The sequence below is a fragment of the Folsomia candida genome, unplaced genomic scaffold (genome assembly GCF_002217175.1).
Source record: "Folsomia candida strain VU population unplaced genomic scaffold, ASM221717v1 Fcan01_Sc020, whole genome shotgun sequence".
Taxonomy (NCBI): domain Eukaryota; kingdom Metazoa; phylum Arthropoda; class Collembola; order Entomobryomorpha; family Isotomidae; genus Folsomia; species Folsomia candida.
The window spans coordinates 419,473-436,450 of NW_019091212.1; the positions used below are offsets into that span (position 1 = coordinate 419,473).

At 36.8% G+C, this 16,978-nt stretch overlaps 1 protein-coding gene across 2 annotated transcripts; it reads left to right on the forward strand.

The window, feature by feature from the left end:
• The first annotated feature begins 1,370 nt into the window (after window positions 1-1,370).
• LOC118438391 lies at window positions 1,371-15,842 on the forward strand. 2 transcript variants are annotated; one of them, XM_035858553.1, is made up of 3 exons: window positions 1,371-2,538; window positions 13,426-13,636; window positions 13,899-15,842. In XM_035858553.1, the coding sequence occupies exons 1-3, from the start codon at window positions 2,460-2,462 to the stop codon at window positions 15,649-15,651; spliced, it is 2,043 nt and encodes a 680-aa protein (XP_035714446.1). In that variant the 5' UTR covers window positions 1,371-2,459; the 3' UTR covers window positions 15,652-15,842. The 2 variants fall into 2 exon arrangements, with proteins under 2 accessions (XP_035714446.1, XP_035714447.1); XM_035858554.1 differs by lacking the exon at window positions 1,371-2,538 and adding an exon at window positions 6,895-7,398.
• The last annotated feature ends 1,136 nt before the right edge of the window (window positions 15,843-16,978 follow it).

A 16,978-nucleotide genomic window follows, 5' to 3' on the forward strand; every position in this document is an offset into this window, starting at 1 on the left:
ATTTCTGAGTTTTATTCTGAAGAACAGTCTGTCCATAAGTTTCCTGAACAAATCGCTCTGCATAAAGCTCTTCTGCACAAAATTTGGCCAAATTTCCGCCCAAAATCATGCCAAATTTCTACAGGAAACCCGTTAAAATTTTTACTCGGGAAAATCTACCTCAATTTTGATCCCTACATCATTTCTGCTCGTCCCCCCTCCACACACACATCAATTTACACACATACACGCTAAATAGGTAAATAAAGTCCATGCCTGCATTTCTCTTTCTATGCAACTTTCCTCCTCCTGGTCAAATGAATGAATGGATGAATGAATTTCTAGCAGAAAACAGGGCTGGGTTTCATGCCCTCGAGATACATGCAAGTATTTTGGTCAGTAGTATGTCTTTTTTTGCGAATAATAATCAACTCATCTCATGCAAATAACTATCTGCACAGACACTAAAAACTTTTACTAACAACAGGTCGTAAAACAATCAAGTTTTTTTGACGCGATCAAATTTTCTCCCACATTTTCTATTTGTTTACATACATTGTTGGGCATGAATTCATTTAAAAAATGGATGCATGTGCATTTTTATAATTTCCCCAGCGAGTGACCACATATCAAGTCATCACCCATTCAACCACCACCAAAACCGCGATGCAATAATAATGATGATGAATTTGAGATTCGTGTAAGACGACGCCATGCAGAAGGGATGGATGCCCAGTTTTTTACAAACTTTAAGGGTAACCAGTACCGTATGAAAATCGACCAGGTAAAAATTTGCGCATTTTTATGCACATTTTTTTCTGTCCAAACATTTTTGCGGAATAAATTATGTAGAAATTTTATGCCCAGAATTCTGAACAAACTGCACAATTGTTTCTGCTTGAACTTTTTTTGCAGGATGGGTTTCTGTGGATTGATAAATTACGTAGAAGTTTTATGCCCAGGTTCAATCTGCACGCAGAAAAATGCACTGTTACTTTCGTAACCTTTGCAAAAAATAGATGCCATATTTTACAAATATACAATGCTCCCTCCCAAAATTTGCTAACTTTAATGGATCTAAACAAACAAGGGGACTTTATTTCTCTGCGGAGAGATGAATTATGCAGACATTTTATGCCCAGGATTTCCTGCACAGTAAAATATGGGCACCAATTTCGAAAATTTTCGTACTCTGTTCTGCATAACCCTTGCAAAAAATAGATGCCATATTTTTTGCAACGCCCCTCTCCCAAAATTTTATCACATTAGTGGATCTAATCAAACGAGGAGACTTTTGATCTTGAATGAAATTTCACACGTGTGCGGATTCAAGTTTCTAATAATTTTTGCTACATATCAATCAATCTCATTTATTTAGTGCGATGGTCATCAGTCCGTCTTGTTTTGTCGTCGTGGCTTTCCAAGTAGATCAAGTTTTGTCATTTCTCACTCAAAATTTTATCTTTTTTCCTGCCTGGGAAGATTTTGAAGTCGAGATCAGTCAGCTCTCATACTAAATATTTTGACCGAGTGGAAGAAGTGGATGGATTTCGAGGTGTGGATTCAATTTAAATCTGCCAAAAATTGCTTTTCTTCGCGTGGTTTTGGTTTTTGGTTTGTGGTTTTGGTTTCAGTTTTAGTTTTACAAGACAGACAGACTACGATAGCACAGTGACTATTACTTTTTACTTATTTATGTAAATACATCGTGTCATACACGCCTAAAGTATCTTATTTTTTTGGTATTGGCTAATTTAAAATCGTGGCTTAATTTCGACCGATACGAAATTTGTAGATAAATACAAACAAAAAATTACACGATTTACGTAAATATAGCATTTTTACGTGTGTAAAATGGGTTGTCAGCTAAATAGGTAAATAGGAACAAAAACATTACACGATTTACGTAAATATAATACTTTTACTTTTATAAAATGGGACAAATTGGGGTGCAATTTAACGGGGAACAAATTGACAAAATTTAAAAAAATACTGGAAAGAGACATTAAGTTTTGTTGGAATATAAAAATTAATATCACAAATTGTGCCATCTGATAAGAAAAATGGATAAAATTTTAAAAAATATGCAATTGAAAAAGAACGTGTACTGATAATTTAAATATTTATAAAGCAATAATTTAAAAAGCTGAATTTAGTGAGAATATGCAATTTTTTACAAATTGTGCAGTTAAATACGTAAAAAAGTGACAAAATTTTGAAAAATACTGGACATTAAATTTGGTGAGAATATATAACGGTATAAAAATTAATATCCCAAATTGTGCCGTTTAAGAGGAAAAAAGTGAATACAATTTTGAAAAATTGTGAGAATAGGGTCTCACTTTTTTTGTGTATGACACGGGAGAAGAATTTGAAGTGGACAAAATTTTGAAAAATATCTGACATTGTGAGAATAGGGTTACATATAAAAATTGGACAATTTTTTGTACCACACGGAAAACAGTGTAGAATTTGGAAGAATGAAGCGACTCCCCCGATTTGGAGCGTCGTGGGATTCTAAACAAATCGGCAAAACGTCGACGACCAAAATGCTACCTGGTGAGGCCGCCTTTTTCATTTATTTAACTAAATAATTAAGCCCACTAATCAGAACAGTCTTACTTTTTATTCGTGCCTCTCATTCGGAGGGTTGGGCAAAAAGGATGTCGGAAATTGGAATATTTTCAGGTCCAGTTTTTCAAATTAAGAAGATTGTGACATTTTACTGTTTTTTAGTCCAGTTTTTTTCAATTTTTTCATATTTTGGACAAAACGGTGTAAAATTTTATCAACAAATTTTGATTCCCTGTTATGCAAGTTATGCATTGGAAAATTGTGACATTTTTCCATTCTTTAGTCCAGTTTTTTTCAATTTTTCATAATTTTTATGAAATTTGGTATGAAATTTTACCCTTAGGACGGTACCTGATTGTAATTAAGGTTATTAAAAACACCTCTAAAACATATGTATCACATCCTTTGTGCACGTGTATTTTGAAATAAAAGTTGGTCCCCGTCGTCACCGGTCATGCTATTTTGGTCGAAACGAAGGTGAATGGAAATTCCAAGCGAGGCGTATTCTTTTCGAGATGGGAAGCTCAATAGAGCGTGGTCTTCGTCGTGGTCGGAATAATTTGCATGGTGCGAACCAGATATCATCAAAGAAAAGTAACACGTCTCGTTAATTAGTCCGCAATTATGTTCTGCAGCCTGAACTAAATACAAATACATGAGTAAAAGTAAGTAGATATTTACAAAAGCTACAGTAAAATTCGCCAATTTTAGCAGCGATACGTATCGCGATACAATGTGCAAATATTGTACCAAATTAAAGAATCCCAATTACACAAGTTTTTGCAAATTTCGTAAAAAAACATTAAAACTGAAAATAATTTTATTTTTCCACACAATTCGTACCATTGCAAATTTACTGGGTGTGTGTTCAAAATTTGCAAATATAGCATGCAACAAATTATATCGCCCTTATTTACATATCCATTACAAAATTTTGTACTAATTTTGAAGAAAAAAGAAAAATAATATGTAATTTTCCTAATAAAGATCGTAAAATTTTCAAAATTGGCACCTTTTTCAAAAGCAGTTTTACACATGTAAAGTCATATAAAATATGCAAATGATGCTATAAATAACATCACCCACCATTCAGACATCAATTTATTTCCGGTGTAGACCTTTTCTTAAATAGTTTCCCTCTCATTACGAGAAAACAATGTAACAAAACATAAATATTTTGCAATTTCTTTAGTAAAATAGTGAAATAATAAGTGATCCCTTGCACATATTACGTTATAAAGTTTTTGTTTAAAATCAGGATTTAAAATTTTTTTACCATCCAAAATTTTCATAAGAAAAAAATGTTTTCCAATATTAGCTATAAAATTTCTCAAAATTTTAAAACATTAACTTCGTAATGAAATATTTATGGACTTCCCCTGACATAAAATTTACGACGGGACGGTCACTTATTCGTCGTAAAGATGCTGCTACATACGTAATGCGACTAATGTGTTGGAAGGTATTGCTAATTTAATCAAACATTTCGCTTTCCTTTTGTCACTTGCTCACTTTTCAGCTTTACTTACTCATTAGTTACTTAACTTTCCTAATTTTTCAACGACAACAACAACACAACTCCACTTTTTCTAACCTGTCCCACCAAGTGACGCGTTCTGAGATGCAAAAAAGACTGTCTTGTGCTCGTAATACTTTAATAATTCTGCGACAATTACGAGTATTTTATTAAATTTGGTTAAAGTCTGTAACGTTTAGATGAGTGGGTGGATGATGTCATATTTTATTTTTCACCATAGTAGAAATCAGTGCGTCGAATTATGCAGTAATCGACAAAGGGTTGATGCATAATTGTAGTATGCATAATTTTGTACACTTGATTCTGCAGAAAATTTCGATGGGTTTTGTTTGTATGTGCATAATTCGGCACGGTTTTCTGCATAAATCGCTCTGCATAAGGTTTGTCTGGAGAAAATTATTATGCAAATTTATGCAGGAAATCGGCCCAAGTTTCTACAGGAAAAAGTTGTTTAAATTTTTAAGGGTTTCGTTTTTCCATTGTAAAAAAACATGTTTTTTCATAGGACAGGTTGGGAAGATGCGAAAAAGTCGGTGTTTTTTATGCTAATTAAACACGTGACATCTTAAAACACACCTTTTCCCATTTATTGTATGTAAAAAGTTTGATAAAACCACACTTTCTCCCATCTGGTTTTTTTCAGCCGTAACCCTACCGGTCCCACCCTTACGCATGTCATCCCATCCGCAGTAGCATTGACACATTTATGCGTCAATAATACAGACATGTTAAGTGGAGTTAAATAAGTCAGTGGCTTGAAAATTTGGACAAAATTAGTCTTCAATCCATCGAATTGCTCAATAAATAGGATACGATAATTGACTTACGTGCATAATAATTCCATGCAAAATTGGTTTTCGCACACCTACACACGTGAAAGTTTTGTCTTTGCGATTGTTTATTTAATCCACTAATTATTATTTGGAGGCAAAAAAGAAGAATTTATTCATCCAAATTTAAAATGAATACCGAGTGACGAGCAAGTCTCATTTTTAGCCTGATGAGACAAAAAATTATGGCACATCGTTACCACGTCAGTGCTAATCTGCCTCAGGTACTAATTCCAGTGGAACGAAGTCTGTTTTCTAAAAAGTAATTAACTCAAGCTTCCTTCGGCCAAGTACTAATTCATCTCGCTCGACGTGGTATTTACCACAAGACAGCCAGGGTTTAATTGAACTGGGCTGTGTTTCAGGTGCAAGTAACCACTTGCAAGAAATAACTGCAAGAAAGTGTTTCTTTTTGCTACTATTTTGACCTGCACGAAATGGATGACGCATATTTACTGCACTTCCTTGCACCGGTATTACTTGCATTGCTTGCTTTCCAGTGCAAAAAATGTAGTAAACCTGCAAGAAACGAAAAACTGAAAATTTTAATTTTCACCCTGTTTATCTTGGACTTAAAATATAAGGCACTACATGTATGTAATCTAGGTGTGATATTTCTGTGATTTTTGTGATATTACTGGGGAAAGTGATACAACTTGTTTAAAATATATTCTAGCACAAAACCCACCTGATATTCGGATTCAGCCCGAAATTCTGAAGATTTTCCATCCGACTTGCGCCGATTAGAACAAAGTTAAAGCTTGCATTTAATTTGTATCTTAAAGATGAAAGTTGGTGAAAAAGCAGGTCGAGTTACGGGTGAAAATGCGCAGAATTTTGTGCTGAATCTGAACATCAAGCTAATCTTAATCTAAAACGTATATTCCAACAAATCACCTATTTCACAGAAATCACGTATGATTTTAACCACTGTCATATAATTTTCCAAACCCTCACATCTCACAAGATTATTTACTTACTTACAAGAGGCGAGTGAGAAAAAAGACGTGTGAGATGAGATGAGAGATGCCACGCGGAGAGGAAAATGAGACGATCGGTCAATCCGAAGAATGGAAAGCAAAAGTATGAGCGATATATGAGCCCTGCAAAAAGGACGCTATACATTTTTCCCACACATTCTCCGCTTCATCTTCATATGATTTTAATCATAGAAATATTTCCTGTGACGTTTTTTGAGTCAAAAATTCATCAAAAAACGAGGATTTCCAACAAATTTTCCATTCCATTTTGATGTCAAACATGGCGTTTAACATATTTTATTAAAACATGATTTTTGTCTTAAGAATCCACCGAAAAATTTAGACCACTCCAAAAATAAAATTAAGCTCTCCCCGTTCATAAGAAACTCTCCAAGTTTTATTTTTAAATTTTGACCTTCAATAACTTTCTGCCTAATAATTTTAGTTTTGAAATAATCACAATTTGTGGATTGATTTTTAACCAAAAAATCCCCACGATTATAAAAATCCACACCAACATGCCCTACATAAAACCAGCATAGTCTCCTTATTACGAAATTAATCCGTCACTCCAGGCAATTTTTGTTATTCATCCTCCAAATTCCAGTCTTATACCACTCGACATAACAAATTCACACAATTTTCCACCTTCGTCGCCATCCCTTAACAAAATCCAATAGATAGATTCAAATCCTCTCGGCTTTTTAAGTTCCTCAGCCTCAACCGGATTTTATTGTGGTTTGAAATGCATCCCATCGCATCGCATGGCATCACTACCTTACTTACTTTTTACATCTCCCCACGCCACGTAGATACCAGAGATGAATGGTTAGTTTTACATTACTGACATTGCATTACAGGGATCATCATTCCCTAGAAGAAGAGAAGGTTTCTTGTGATGTGAGCTACTACCTGAATTCTGCTCGTGGTGGTGGCAATAGAAAATATTTACAAACCTGTTCAACAGGTAGTACAAGAAATCTTGAATGGCCAACTTGCCTTCATTCCACTCCCAGACGTTCGTCAGGACGGAGCTTAGTCCACTAAATTCTAGGTTAAAGGAATACAAAAAAGTGGAAATTATCATAAATAAGTGGTGTCTTAAACCCAACATTTTTTTTGGATTGTGTTTTCATTTTTCAGTGTGTTTTTTGTTCCGTGTCGGAATTTTGGATACGTGAATTAAAAAAATATGATTACCACGGTAATTTTCCACCCCAAGGTGGGCAATCAGCCAGTCATGGCTGGAAATTCGGGACAGGTTGACCTCACCTGAGAAGTGTGACCTCAATATTAATAAAAGTGACCTTAACTTTTCTCTTCTGCTGAACAAGTTTGTTTGTTTGCTCAATTTTGAGAGAGAAAAGCAGTGAGTGGAGTGCTCGGTTTTTATTTGTGTGAAATCTGTTGGAATTTTAGTGATAAAAGTTTTTGAAGAAGAAATTTTTTTACCCGAGAAAAAACGGGAGGATCCAGAAATAAATAATAATAATAAAAAGTAAGTGGATTTATTTTGTCACATATTATTTGTCACGGCGATGATGACAGTTTTTGTGGTTATAAGAAGACATGAACCTACTCTGGCGAGGAGGAGATTAAGGCTGACTTTTCATGTAAAATGCAAAGGGCTGTCCGTAAAGGACAAGCGATCCGATTTTGAACAAATTAGTGTCAGTCGATCAGAAATTTGATTAGTTTTAATTTTGCAAAAGGCCTGATCTCCAAATGGGCAGGTTTTCTGGAGATATTTTCATCCGAAGAGGAGAAAATGCAAAGTAAATTTGGAAAGTGTCAAATTTGTTGTCAACTTTAGAGTGCATTTTCTCCTGTTCGAATGCAAATATCTCTGTCAAACATGCGAATTTTGATATCAATTCTTCCACACATTTCATACTAATAAAATTTGTAATCGATTGACACTAATTTGCTCAAAATCGAGGAGCATACGCTGCATGTATGGTCAAAAAGGCTGAATTTTCATGATCTTCTTCAAGGGCACTTTATAAAGAAACTTAAAAAATGGGTCAAAATTCATGGCCATAAAATCAGTGACACCCGTCCTGCCAGGTCCTCCGTTAGAAAGAATGCATATTTTCCACAATGTCCTATTGGAAATGGAATGGATATTTGTTGAGTCCACTTTTTTAAGGTGAGCAAGTCCACGGATTGAGACCAGTTGGACAATGGGGATGCAATGATGTCGTTTTTATTATTATTTATAGTGGACTCAGCGCAGAGTTGTTAATTTTTGTCTTGTCATCATCAATCACGCCGGAGAGGAGCTTAGGATGCATTTTTAGGACTATTTTTTGTCCTTGTTATTACTGCGATAATTGAGAAGGTCTCAAGTTTGGCGTTCCCCCGACATTCCTGCGGGTTTAGGAGGCGAATGTGTGTAACTTGATAAAATCTGTAATTTAAGCACGTTTCGAAAAATTATGGAGGAAAATTTTACAGATTTTTGCCCCTGAAATTTGTAAGACTTTACAGAATGTTCAAATTTTACAATGTTATAAATGCCGGCGTGAATTGCCTCAGTGTGTTGAGAAGTTTCGAAACATTACGAAGCAAAATTGATACAGATTTTCGCCGCTGCTCCGAAATATGTAAAAGTTTTGTAAAATATTTTTTCTTTACAAAACTTGCTTGGTTTAAAATATAAGAATTTTATTAATTGTTGGAAAATTCATTCAAATGTCTGTAATTTAATAAAATCATACATTTTTGAAAAAAAGTATGAAGGAAAAGTTGCTTCATGATTTAAACAGAGTTTTAATGAGCGTCGTAAATTTGTAGTTGTGTAAAGTCTCGTTTTTGACCAAATTTACACATTTTACTGGGTTTACAAATATCAGGATGAATTTGACTTTTAAAAAATTACGGCATGCATTTTACGTGAGAACGAAATATTCACGTCAAGATTTTTCATAAATTTATCCAGTTTTTAAAAATCTACTAAATTTTAAGGGCGATAAAGATCTCGTAGAAATATTTAAGGCGAGACTTTTCACAATTTTACAAAAATCTCGACAAAGCACATCTTTTATGGTATCTCATTTTCTTTATAAATTTGTGTCGCATGGGAAAATTCGATCACTTTTTTGACGTATTTATATTTCCAGTCCATTGTTAATAAAGCATTTTTTGCCTAATTTTCCAAATTTTCCAATACACTTTTTAATTTTCCCTTAATTTTCACTAAACCAAATTACAAAAAAATATCCATTAAGACCTTGACTCACGCAATCTTTCACCTCACACTTTATTAATTAAATCGAGAAATTATCCCCAGTTTTTAAATTTCTTCATTGTCTGACACCATAAAACTCACCCAACAGAAACTTTTTACCATTGGGAGAACAATGAAATTTCACTCCCACATAAAAACTAAAATCATCCCGTGTCTCAAAGAAAAGCCAAAATTATGAAATCTCATGACAACAGACGGCGGATATGTATTCATTTTCAACTTTTTCATGGATGACTCGACCGATGGTCAAACGTTATACGTGTGTTTCTTAACTCTTGTAGATGATAAAAATGTCAAAATATTTTAGATATTATAACATATTTCTAGGTTTTCAGACATGCAATTATTCCCCCTATTATTTCAAAAATACGTAAATCTTTTACACATTTTATCAAAAATAAGCACATATATTTCGTAAATATTTAAAAACAATATGAGAATAAATCTTTTTCCTCAAAGAAGTTGAACCTAAAAACTCCAGAGTATAATGTTCAAAAATCCAAATTTTGCGAAAATTCTTATTTTGTTTTTTCGTACATATTTCGCAAATATTTTTTTTCTTCTGCACATATTAAATAGATATTTGAGGAATTTTTCGTAAATGGATATCCGCCCTCTGTTCATGACTCCCTGAGTAACTGTACACAATCGGAAAAGTAATCCAATCCGACGCCACTAAATATTCTTCTCAGGCACCTTTTTCAGGCATCATTATTATTATAATTAAATTACAACCACTGCTCGTTACGTCTTCTTCACCTAACTCCTCTCTCACTGAAGAAAATCCTTATTCAAGTTACGGCCAGGGTTTCGTTTTCCGAAACATTTTTCCTAGAACGGCTAGGAAAAGGTTTTGAGAAAAGTGGAAAACCTACGGTGATAAGAACAACTCATTCAACTCGTGGCGATAAAAGAAGGCATTTTGAGTGGTAAAAATTGGAAACCCCGAATTTTTCCATTTTTCTCGTTTCTCATCAATTTAAATTATTGTAAAAGAGTACAATTTTTCCCACGTTTCCCACCTACGGATCAATAATTGATGATAAAAACTGTCGAAAACACCTTCACAAATTTGATTTTAACGTAGCCTGCGTAACCCTGTTTTTCCACACGCCACGATCTACCCAATGCAACACTGATCTTTCAAATGACTTACCTCACCTACATCCCTTACGTTACGTTGCATTATCTGATTGTTACCTGCGGGGGGAAGGAAATGCACGTTATCGCCAAAAAATTCGAATAAAAATCCCCCAAAAACTCATCCCATCCTTTTCGCACCACCTCCGCGACAGTCAGTCTCATTACGTCGAAAACTGAAATGTAATGTTGTATCATCTTCATCTTCACACTTTGCAGAAAAAGCATTATTTCTGTTACTCAATTGTTGTTATCATCACCATTCCGCCGCACTTGCCGCATAGATGCAAAAAATGTGCAAATCTCATCAACCGTCCCATCCGCCGGTACCATTTTATCTACAACAATAACAATTTTGACGTAAAAAAAGAAGAATTTTTTTGCTTCTTTGCCATGTGACGAGTGACGATGAAAGAAAGAAATGTGTTAAGAAGACATTATTTCACTCAAGTGACGACGATGAGTGACAAAAGATTGCATTGTCAGCGGCGTGACCGTGTTATGCAGTCGCGTTGCGTTACATGACATGATTTTGGTACACATATTTTTAAATTATTTTATAACTATTGCGTTCCAATCCAAAAATCGGGTGAAAAGTGTGTCGTTGTCTTGGGAAGAAAATGGGGCAAAAATTGACTTAAAAAATACAGAAAGGGGAAAATCATACGAAATATTTGGCTAGATTTTGATGTCTTGACGTCCAGTATTTTTGGTGTTTTTAGTAATATTTTATAAAACTGTGTTCTAATCTAACAATCTTGTGAGAACAGAAATGTGCAGAAAAAAATATGTTAAAATTTGCTAAAGTCATTTGCTACAATTCTTATGTATGGATCTTTTATGGGAAAAAGTCATATTAAATATTTACAAAATTTGTGCAAAATTTAGTAAGTTTTATGTCATCTTTGGGTCACAATTTAATATAAAAAGTTAACACACTTTATAAAGAGAAAAGATTCACACAATATTTTCCAAAATTTTGTGTTGTCTATTTACTGGCAATGGAGGTTTCCCATCATATGCCCTACGATTTTGACCAAATTAGTGTCAATGTATCACAAATTTAACTAGTATCAAATTTGAAAATGCGTACATTTGTCGAAGATATTTGCATCTGAAGAGGGCTAAAAGTACCCCAAAATCTGCTTACACCTTACAAAATTACTCGCGTTTTCTCCTCTTCAGATGCAAATATCTCTGACAAACCTGCGTTTTTAGAGATCGTGTCTTTCCCAGTTTCATACTAATCAAATTTCTGATCGATTGACACTAATCTGCCCAAAAACCGAGAGTATACGTTGCGCGACCTCCATTGTCAGTTTTGTATGGCTCAAAATTTACACCAAAAATTTACTCACGGGCTCTTTAAATGGAAAAAATTCATACACAACACACCATTCCCAAAATGCAATTTAGTTCTGTAGTCCGTTTTATTTTTCATGCCGTGACATGATGTCCGGTCCGGTCTTTTTGGTGGGGAAGGAAACCGCCGCTGCTGAGAAATGATTGACTCTTGTGTGTCAAGCACTTTCAGCGAGTTATTTAGTCTGCATGGTCATTTCATTATAATTTTATTATTACCATTGTGTTCTCCTGCGTGGCATTGTGCTTTTGTCTACGAGATGAAAATTCGTATGACGGGTCTCTTAATAATCCGCAGGGTTCCGTCCCAGCACTACTTTTCGTTTTGGTTTTATTCTCAAAGTGGGCCACAATTCGGCCATATTTTACACGTACACGTACGTCCACTCTTTCTTTCTCTGATGACTTTGGTTTGGTCCTACAAAAATGTGGCCTTGATAAGAATTATTAATTGCAAATTTTTACGGGCAGAAATTTGCATATGATTTTACACGGAAAGTGTTTCGTGCTTTCGGAAATTTACTACACATTTATTGGAAAATTTGTGACCTTGATAATCATGGAGTAGACAGTTTTAAGCATTAAAAATTGATTTTTGGGAAACTACATTATCATTTTTTTCTGTGTAATTTTATATGAAAAAACAGCAAGACATACTTTCCGTGATTTTGGTAAAAGCTTAGTACTAATTTATGCGAAAATTTGGAGTAGAAAGATTCCAAATATTTTGAAACTTATTTTTTGGAAAAAATTGTTTTCAAGTTTTTTTGCATTCATGAGAAAATTACAGGAGATACGTATTTTCTGATCCTGACTTAAAACGAGCAAAAGTGGCTTACTACCAATATTTTACCAAAAACTGTTTTTTCAGATTCTATTAATTTTTTTCGCACATGTGTAATTTTACACAGAAAAATTACACGTTTCGGATCACGACTTTGTTTAAAATGTAGTAAAAACGTTATGAAAAAACATAACCGATTAACTATTAATTGCAAATTTACCCTAAAAAATTACAAGCTATGATATTTTTAAGTCCTTCGTTAGCACGTTAATAATTTCCCCCCGGAAGGATAAGCACCAATTTAGGTATTTTTTAAAAGAAATAATGCACCGTTACATAAAAAGCGGTCTTACTTACTTTCGAGTTGGTGCGTTTTTTTAATTCGGGTGCGTGCCGCGTAGCATTTCTGATATGGTAGAGCTAACTTAATTTTACGAGTCGATGCCACGCCACGGTAAATTTGAGGCAAACTCAATCCCATCCTTTCTGCAAAACCCGTAGGAAAATCGACCAGCCGAAAATTGACGCATTTTTTCGGCAGACAAAACTTTGCATAATTTTTCGTTCTGAACTAAATGTGAGGCTATTTTTGAATGATGGATAATGAAGAAATTTTTGCATGTCTCTAAGCGACAAAATTAGTGAAAAAATTCCAAAACAAATCATGGAAATTAGTGAAAAACTGCAAAAATCATCGCAACCAGTGAAAAAAGTTGCAAAAAATGAAAATTTAGTGAAAAACTGCAAAAATCATGGCAACCAGTGAAAAAAGTTGCGAAAAAAAGAAAAAAAAAGTGAAAATCTGCAAAAATCATGAAAAATAGAGAAAAAAGTTGCGAAAAAATCAAAAGAAGTGAAAAAATTGTAAAAATCATGAAAATTGCTGAAAAAAGCATAAAAAGCATAAAAATTATAGAAAAAAATACAAAAATCATAAAAATTAGTGGAAAAAATTGCAAAAATTATAACCTTGCTTTTATTTCTTACAGAAGGGTTTACCGTGATCGGAAGGAAGAACAGTAGGATGACGCACCACCACCAGCACACGGGTTATCTGTTGGGGAAGGTCCGCCTGGAGGGGGCCATCCGCTCCGAAGTCCTCGCAAACTTGGTGGAAACCTTGATCCAAAAGTATCACACGCCATCATCCGAGTCATCGCCCAACAATAAGAAACAATTCAAGTTCAACGAACATCACAAGTAAGACTAAGCGACCATTTATTCGCAAAGCTTGCCAAATTTTATGCATGAATTTCCTTTATTTTCACACTTACGCCAAAAACAAGTCGAATTATCTCCATAAATTTATATAATTTTTATCCAAAAATTAGTGTCATTCATCTAAATCAAACATACACAATTTTTCATAATTTTAGCACTTTCGCAAAAAAATATAAGTGCGCTTAAATTTGCATAAATCTCCTCACCCAAACCAAAAACCAAACCCTCCTTATAATTCCAGATATTCCGTGGAATGTTCCGAACGTGGCTTGAAACTGACTTCGCCTACGTGCCGCTCAAAAGACGAAGGTTTCGAGTCCGACTCTGAATCCATCCGGTCCATCCGAATCTCCACCGACACCGTGGAACTGGACTTATCCAACCTTATCAACCACCTCGACCTCACCACCACCACGACCTCCAGCGACGTTATCACCACCCCGTCCTCCGACGACAAAGCCAGCTCCTCCTCCCCCGCCCCCTCCTCCCCCGGCGGCACCTCGCTCGACTCCACGTCCCTCTCCTCCTCCGGCCTCCACATCCTCCTCTCCTCCTCCGACGACAATAATTCCTCCTCCTCCGGAAACGGGTCGGATTCCGATGAGTTCAAGGTGGACGATCATTTACCCCCCACTTGTTCCGCCCCCTCGTTGAGATCCTCTCCGTACTGGGAAATGCTGCCCAACCTCTCCTCCTTCCAGTCATACCTTATCGAGGATGTCGTCTTCTGCCATTGCGACGCCCTCCATCCCTCCACCCTCGTCTGGGTGGTGCGCCACTTGGACAAGATGATCGCGCTGGTCACCACGTTTCGCACGAGGTCGGAGGCAGAACAACTGTTCCAAACGTATCGAGAACTCAGGGTCAAACTGAAACCGGTCAAGTATAAGATTAATCCGATTTTGGGGTTGAAAATCCCGCCACCCGCGCCGAATTCACTTGGTCCAGATGGTCCCGGGTCTTTAATGATGATGACTTCTTCTTCCTCTTCCCCGGAGGAAAATAGCCCCCCGTTCGCCTCCCTGCTGGCACAACCGACGGAAGTTCTGCAAGAATCGTGCCACTCGTCGCCACTGTTTAATTATGATGCTCCGCCCCCCAAATCGTTAGATTTTGAGGGCATGTTGTTCCGTGGGGGGCATCAGATCACGTCTGGCACGGGGTCCCTTCTTCTCCGCGAGCCGTTAAGCAGGACGGGGTCGAATTCCTTATCGCTGCATAACCACGTGTACATCTCGAACCCAAATATTGTCAGGTTCGGGGTTCCAGAAAATAATGGGGGCGACTGCGAGGAGACTAATCATCATCCCGCCCGACCCCAGAGGAAAATTTCGCCAACGGCGGCGTCATCAAATTCAAACACCCCCGCGAAAAACCAGCCCGCCCCCCAAAACAACCAACCCGTGCTCCTCGTCCCGCTAAAAACGGAGAGTACTGTGACCACTTTGAAAACGCAGTATCCGAAAGAATCCTACCTGTATCACGTGATGGGACGGGGCGGGTCTTCGTCCTCCTCGACATTTGCGCCGTACCAGAGGTCCCTCAATTTCCTGCCGCATCAACAATATCCCCCCGGCGTGGGGGGGATGGGGGCAGATTATTCCGCGGCGTGGGGACAACAGCACCAGTTGTTGGTACCATTCTCGTCCTGGATGGAGTTGGCGGGAGATCAGAATCATGGCGGGAAGAATAATGGGGGGAAAATTCCCCTGAAAACGAGACCTGCCCGAAGTGGGGGTGGGGGCCGGACGGTGCCGAACCTTCCGAAGGGGACGACGTCCAAGATTTTGCTGCGCGACGCGGCCGGGCGCGACTCCATGTGGGCCTCGTTAAGTCAGCGGTTTAAGAAGAATGTGAGGGAGAATTTGATCCCGAAATTGAACGGGATGTGGACTGGGAGTGAAGGCGGGAGTGGGGGCGGTGGGGGTGGGAGGAAGAAGAGACCCCATAAAAAGGTCACGTTCAATGCTTGGGCTACCGTGCAGATGGTTTGAGAAGACATTTTTTTACTTCTTCTTCACGACACTGTTTTTAAAAATTACATAAGATTTAGGACATAAATGGAAAAATCTGCAAGGTTTTTGCACTAAACTTTTTTTACAACTGGCTCAATTTTGTATATAAAACTGATTAAACTTTGTAAATTGGAGGAGACAAGAATTTAAAAATCTGCTATTTAACAACACCCTCCATTACTCTCTGTCCACAAAATTTGGACCCACGAATTCCGTAAACTTTGTAAAATCAAGGGAAAATCGATAAATATTAATTTTGTGGACAAATTGTGTAACCGGCGTAAAATTTACGGGGACAAAAATACCAAAATCTCTCCCTATTGACATCCTCAATCAATAATTGTACCCACACTTTACAAACTTTTACCAAATTGCATACATCCCTCTCGTTCGCGACAAATGCGGATGTCTCGTCTCGACACAGAGCTCCAGTCTAGCTAATTCTGCACTCATCACTTTCACATTTTCTATTCAATCTCCTATTTAATTCAGGATTTCCTAATTCACTTGACCCTCAACAAAAAAAGAGTAAAATCTTCTCGAGAGTTGACCCATTTTGCTCCCCCGTGTATGCAAAGGGTGCCTGCCTTTCATCATCAAAAGGACGAGACACTCACACACAAAACCGTAGGAAGACATAAATAGAAAAATATAAAGCAGCAGCCTCTGAGAGACACACGGCTTAAGAAGTAAAATGCGATTTAAGCTCCTCTCTCCTCCACTTTCCGTCTCTTTCATTCATTCAGGAGGAGAGTACGCCAACCTGATAATGACAGATCTTGATGTCCTTTGGATATATGGTAGTACCCCCTCTGAAAGCAAAAAGTGTGAAGCGGTTTGATGCCATGGCCCAATTTACGCCCGTCACACCCCTTTGAAGGCGCGCCGGATGCCAAACTAGCTGCACTAAAAAATTCGCCAAAAATCCAATTTTGTTCGGATTTTCATAATAGTTACATATTTATGATCCCACATAGTTGCTTTATCATATCAGATATCAATCTGAATTTTTTTGGAATTTTGAATTTTTTCAAGCCATGCCCTTTTCAGGAAATATTCGAAAATATTGAAAATTTCTGAAAAGTTAATTTTGCAACTGAATATGATAAAGGGACTATCTGGGATCACAAATACATAATTATTATGAAAATCCGAACAAAATTGGATTTTTGGCGAATTTTTTAGTGCAGCTAGTTTGGCATCCGGCGCGCCTTCAAAGGGGTGTGACGGGCGTAAATTGGGCCATGGCATCAAACCGCTTCACACTTTTTGCTTTCAGAGGGGGTACTACCATATATCCAAAGGA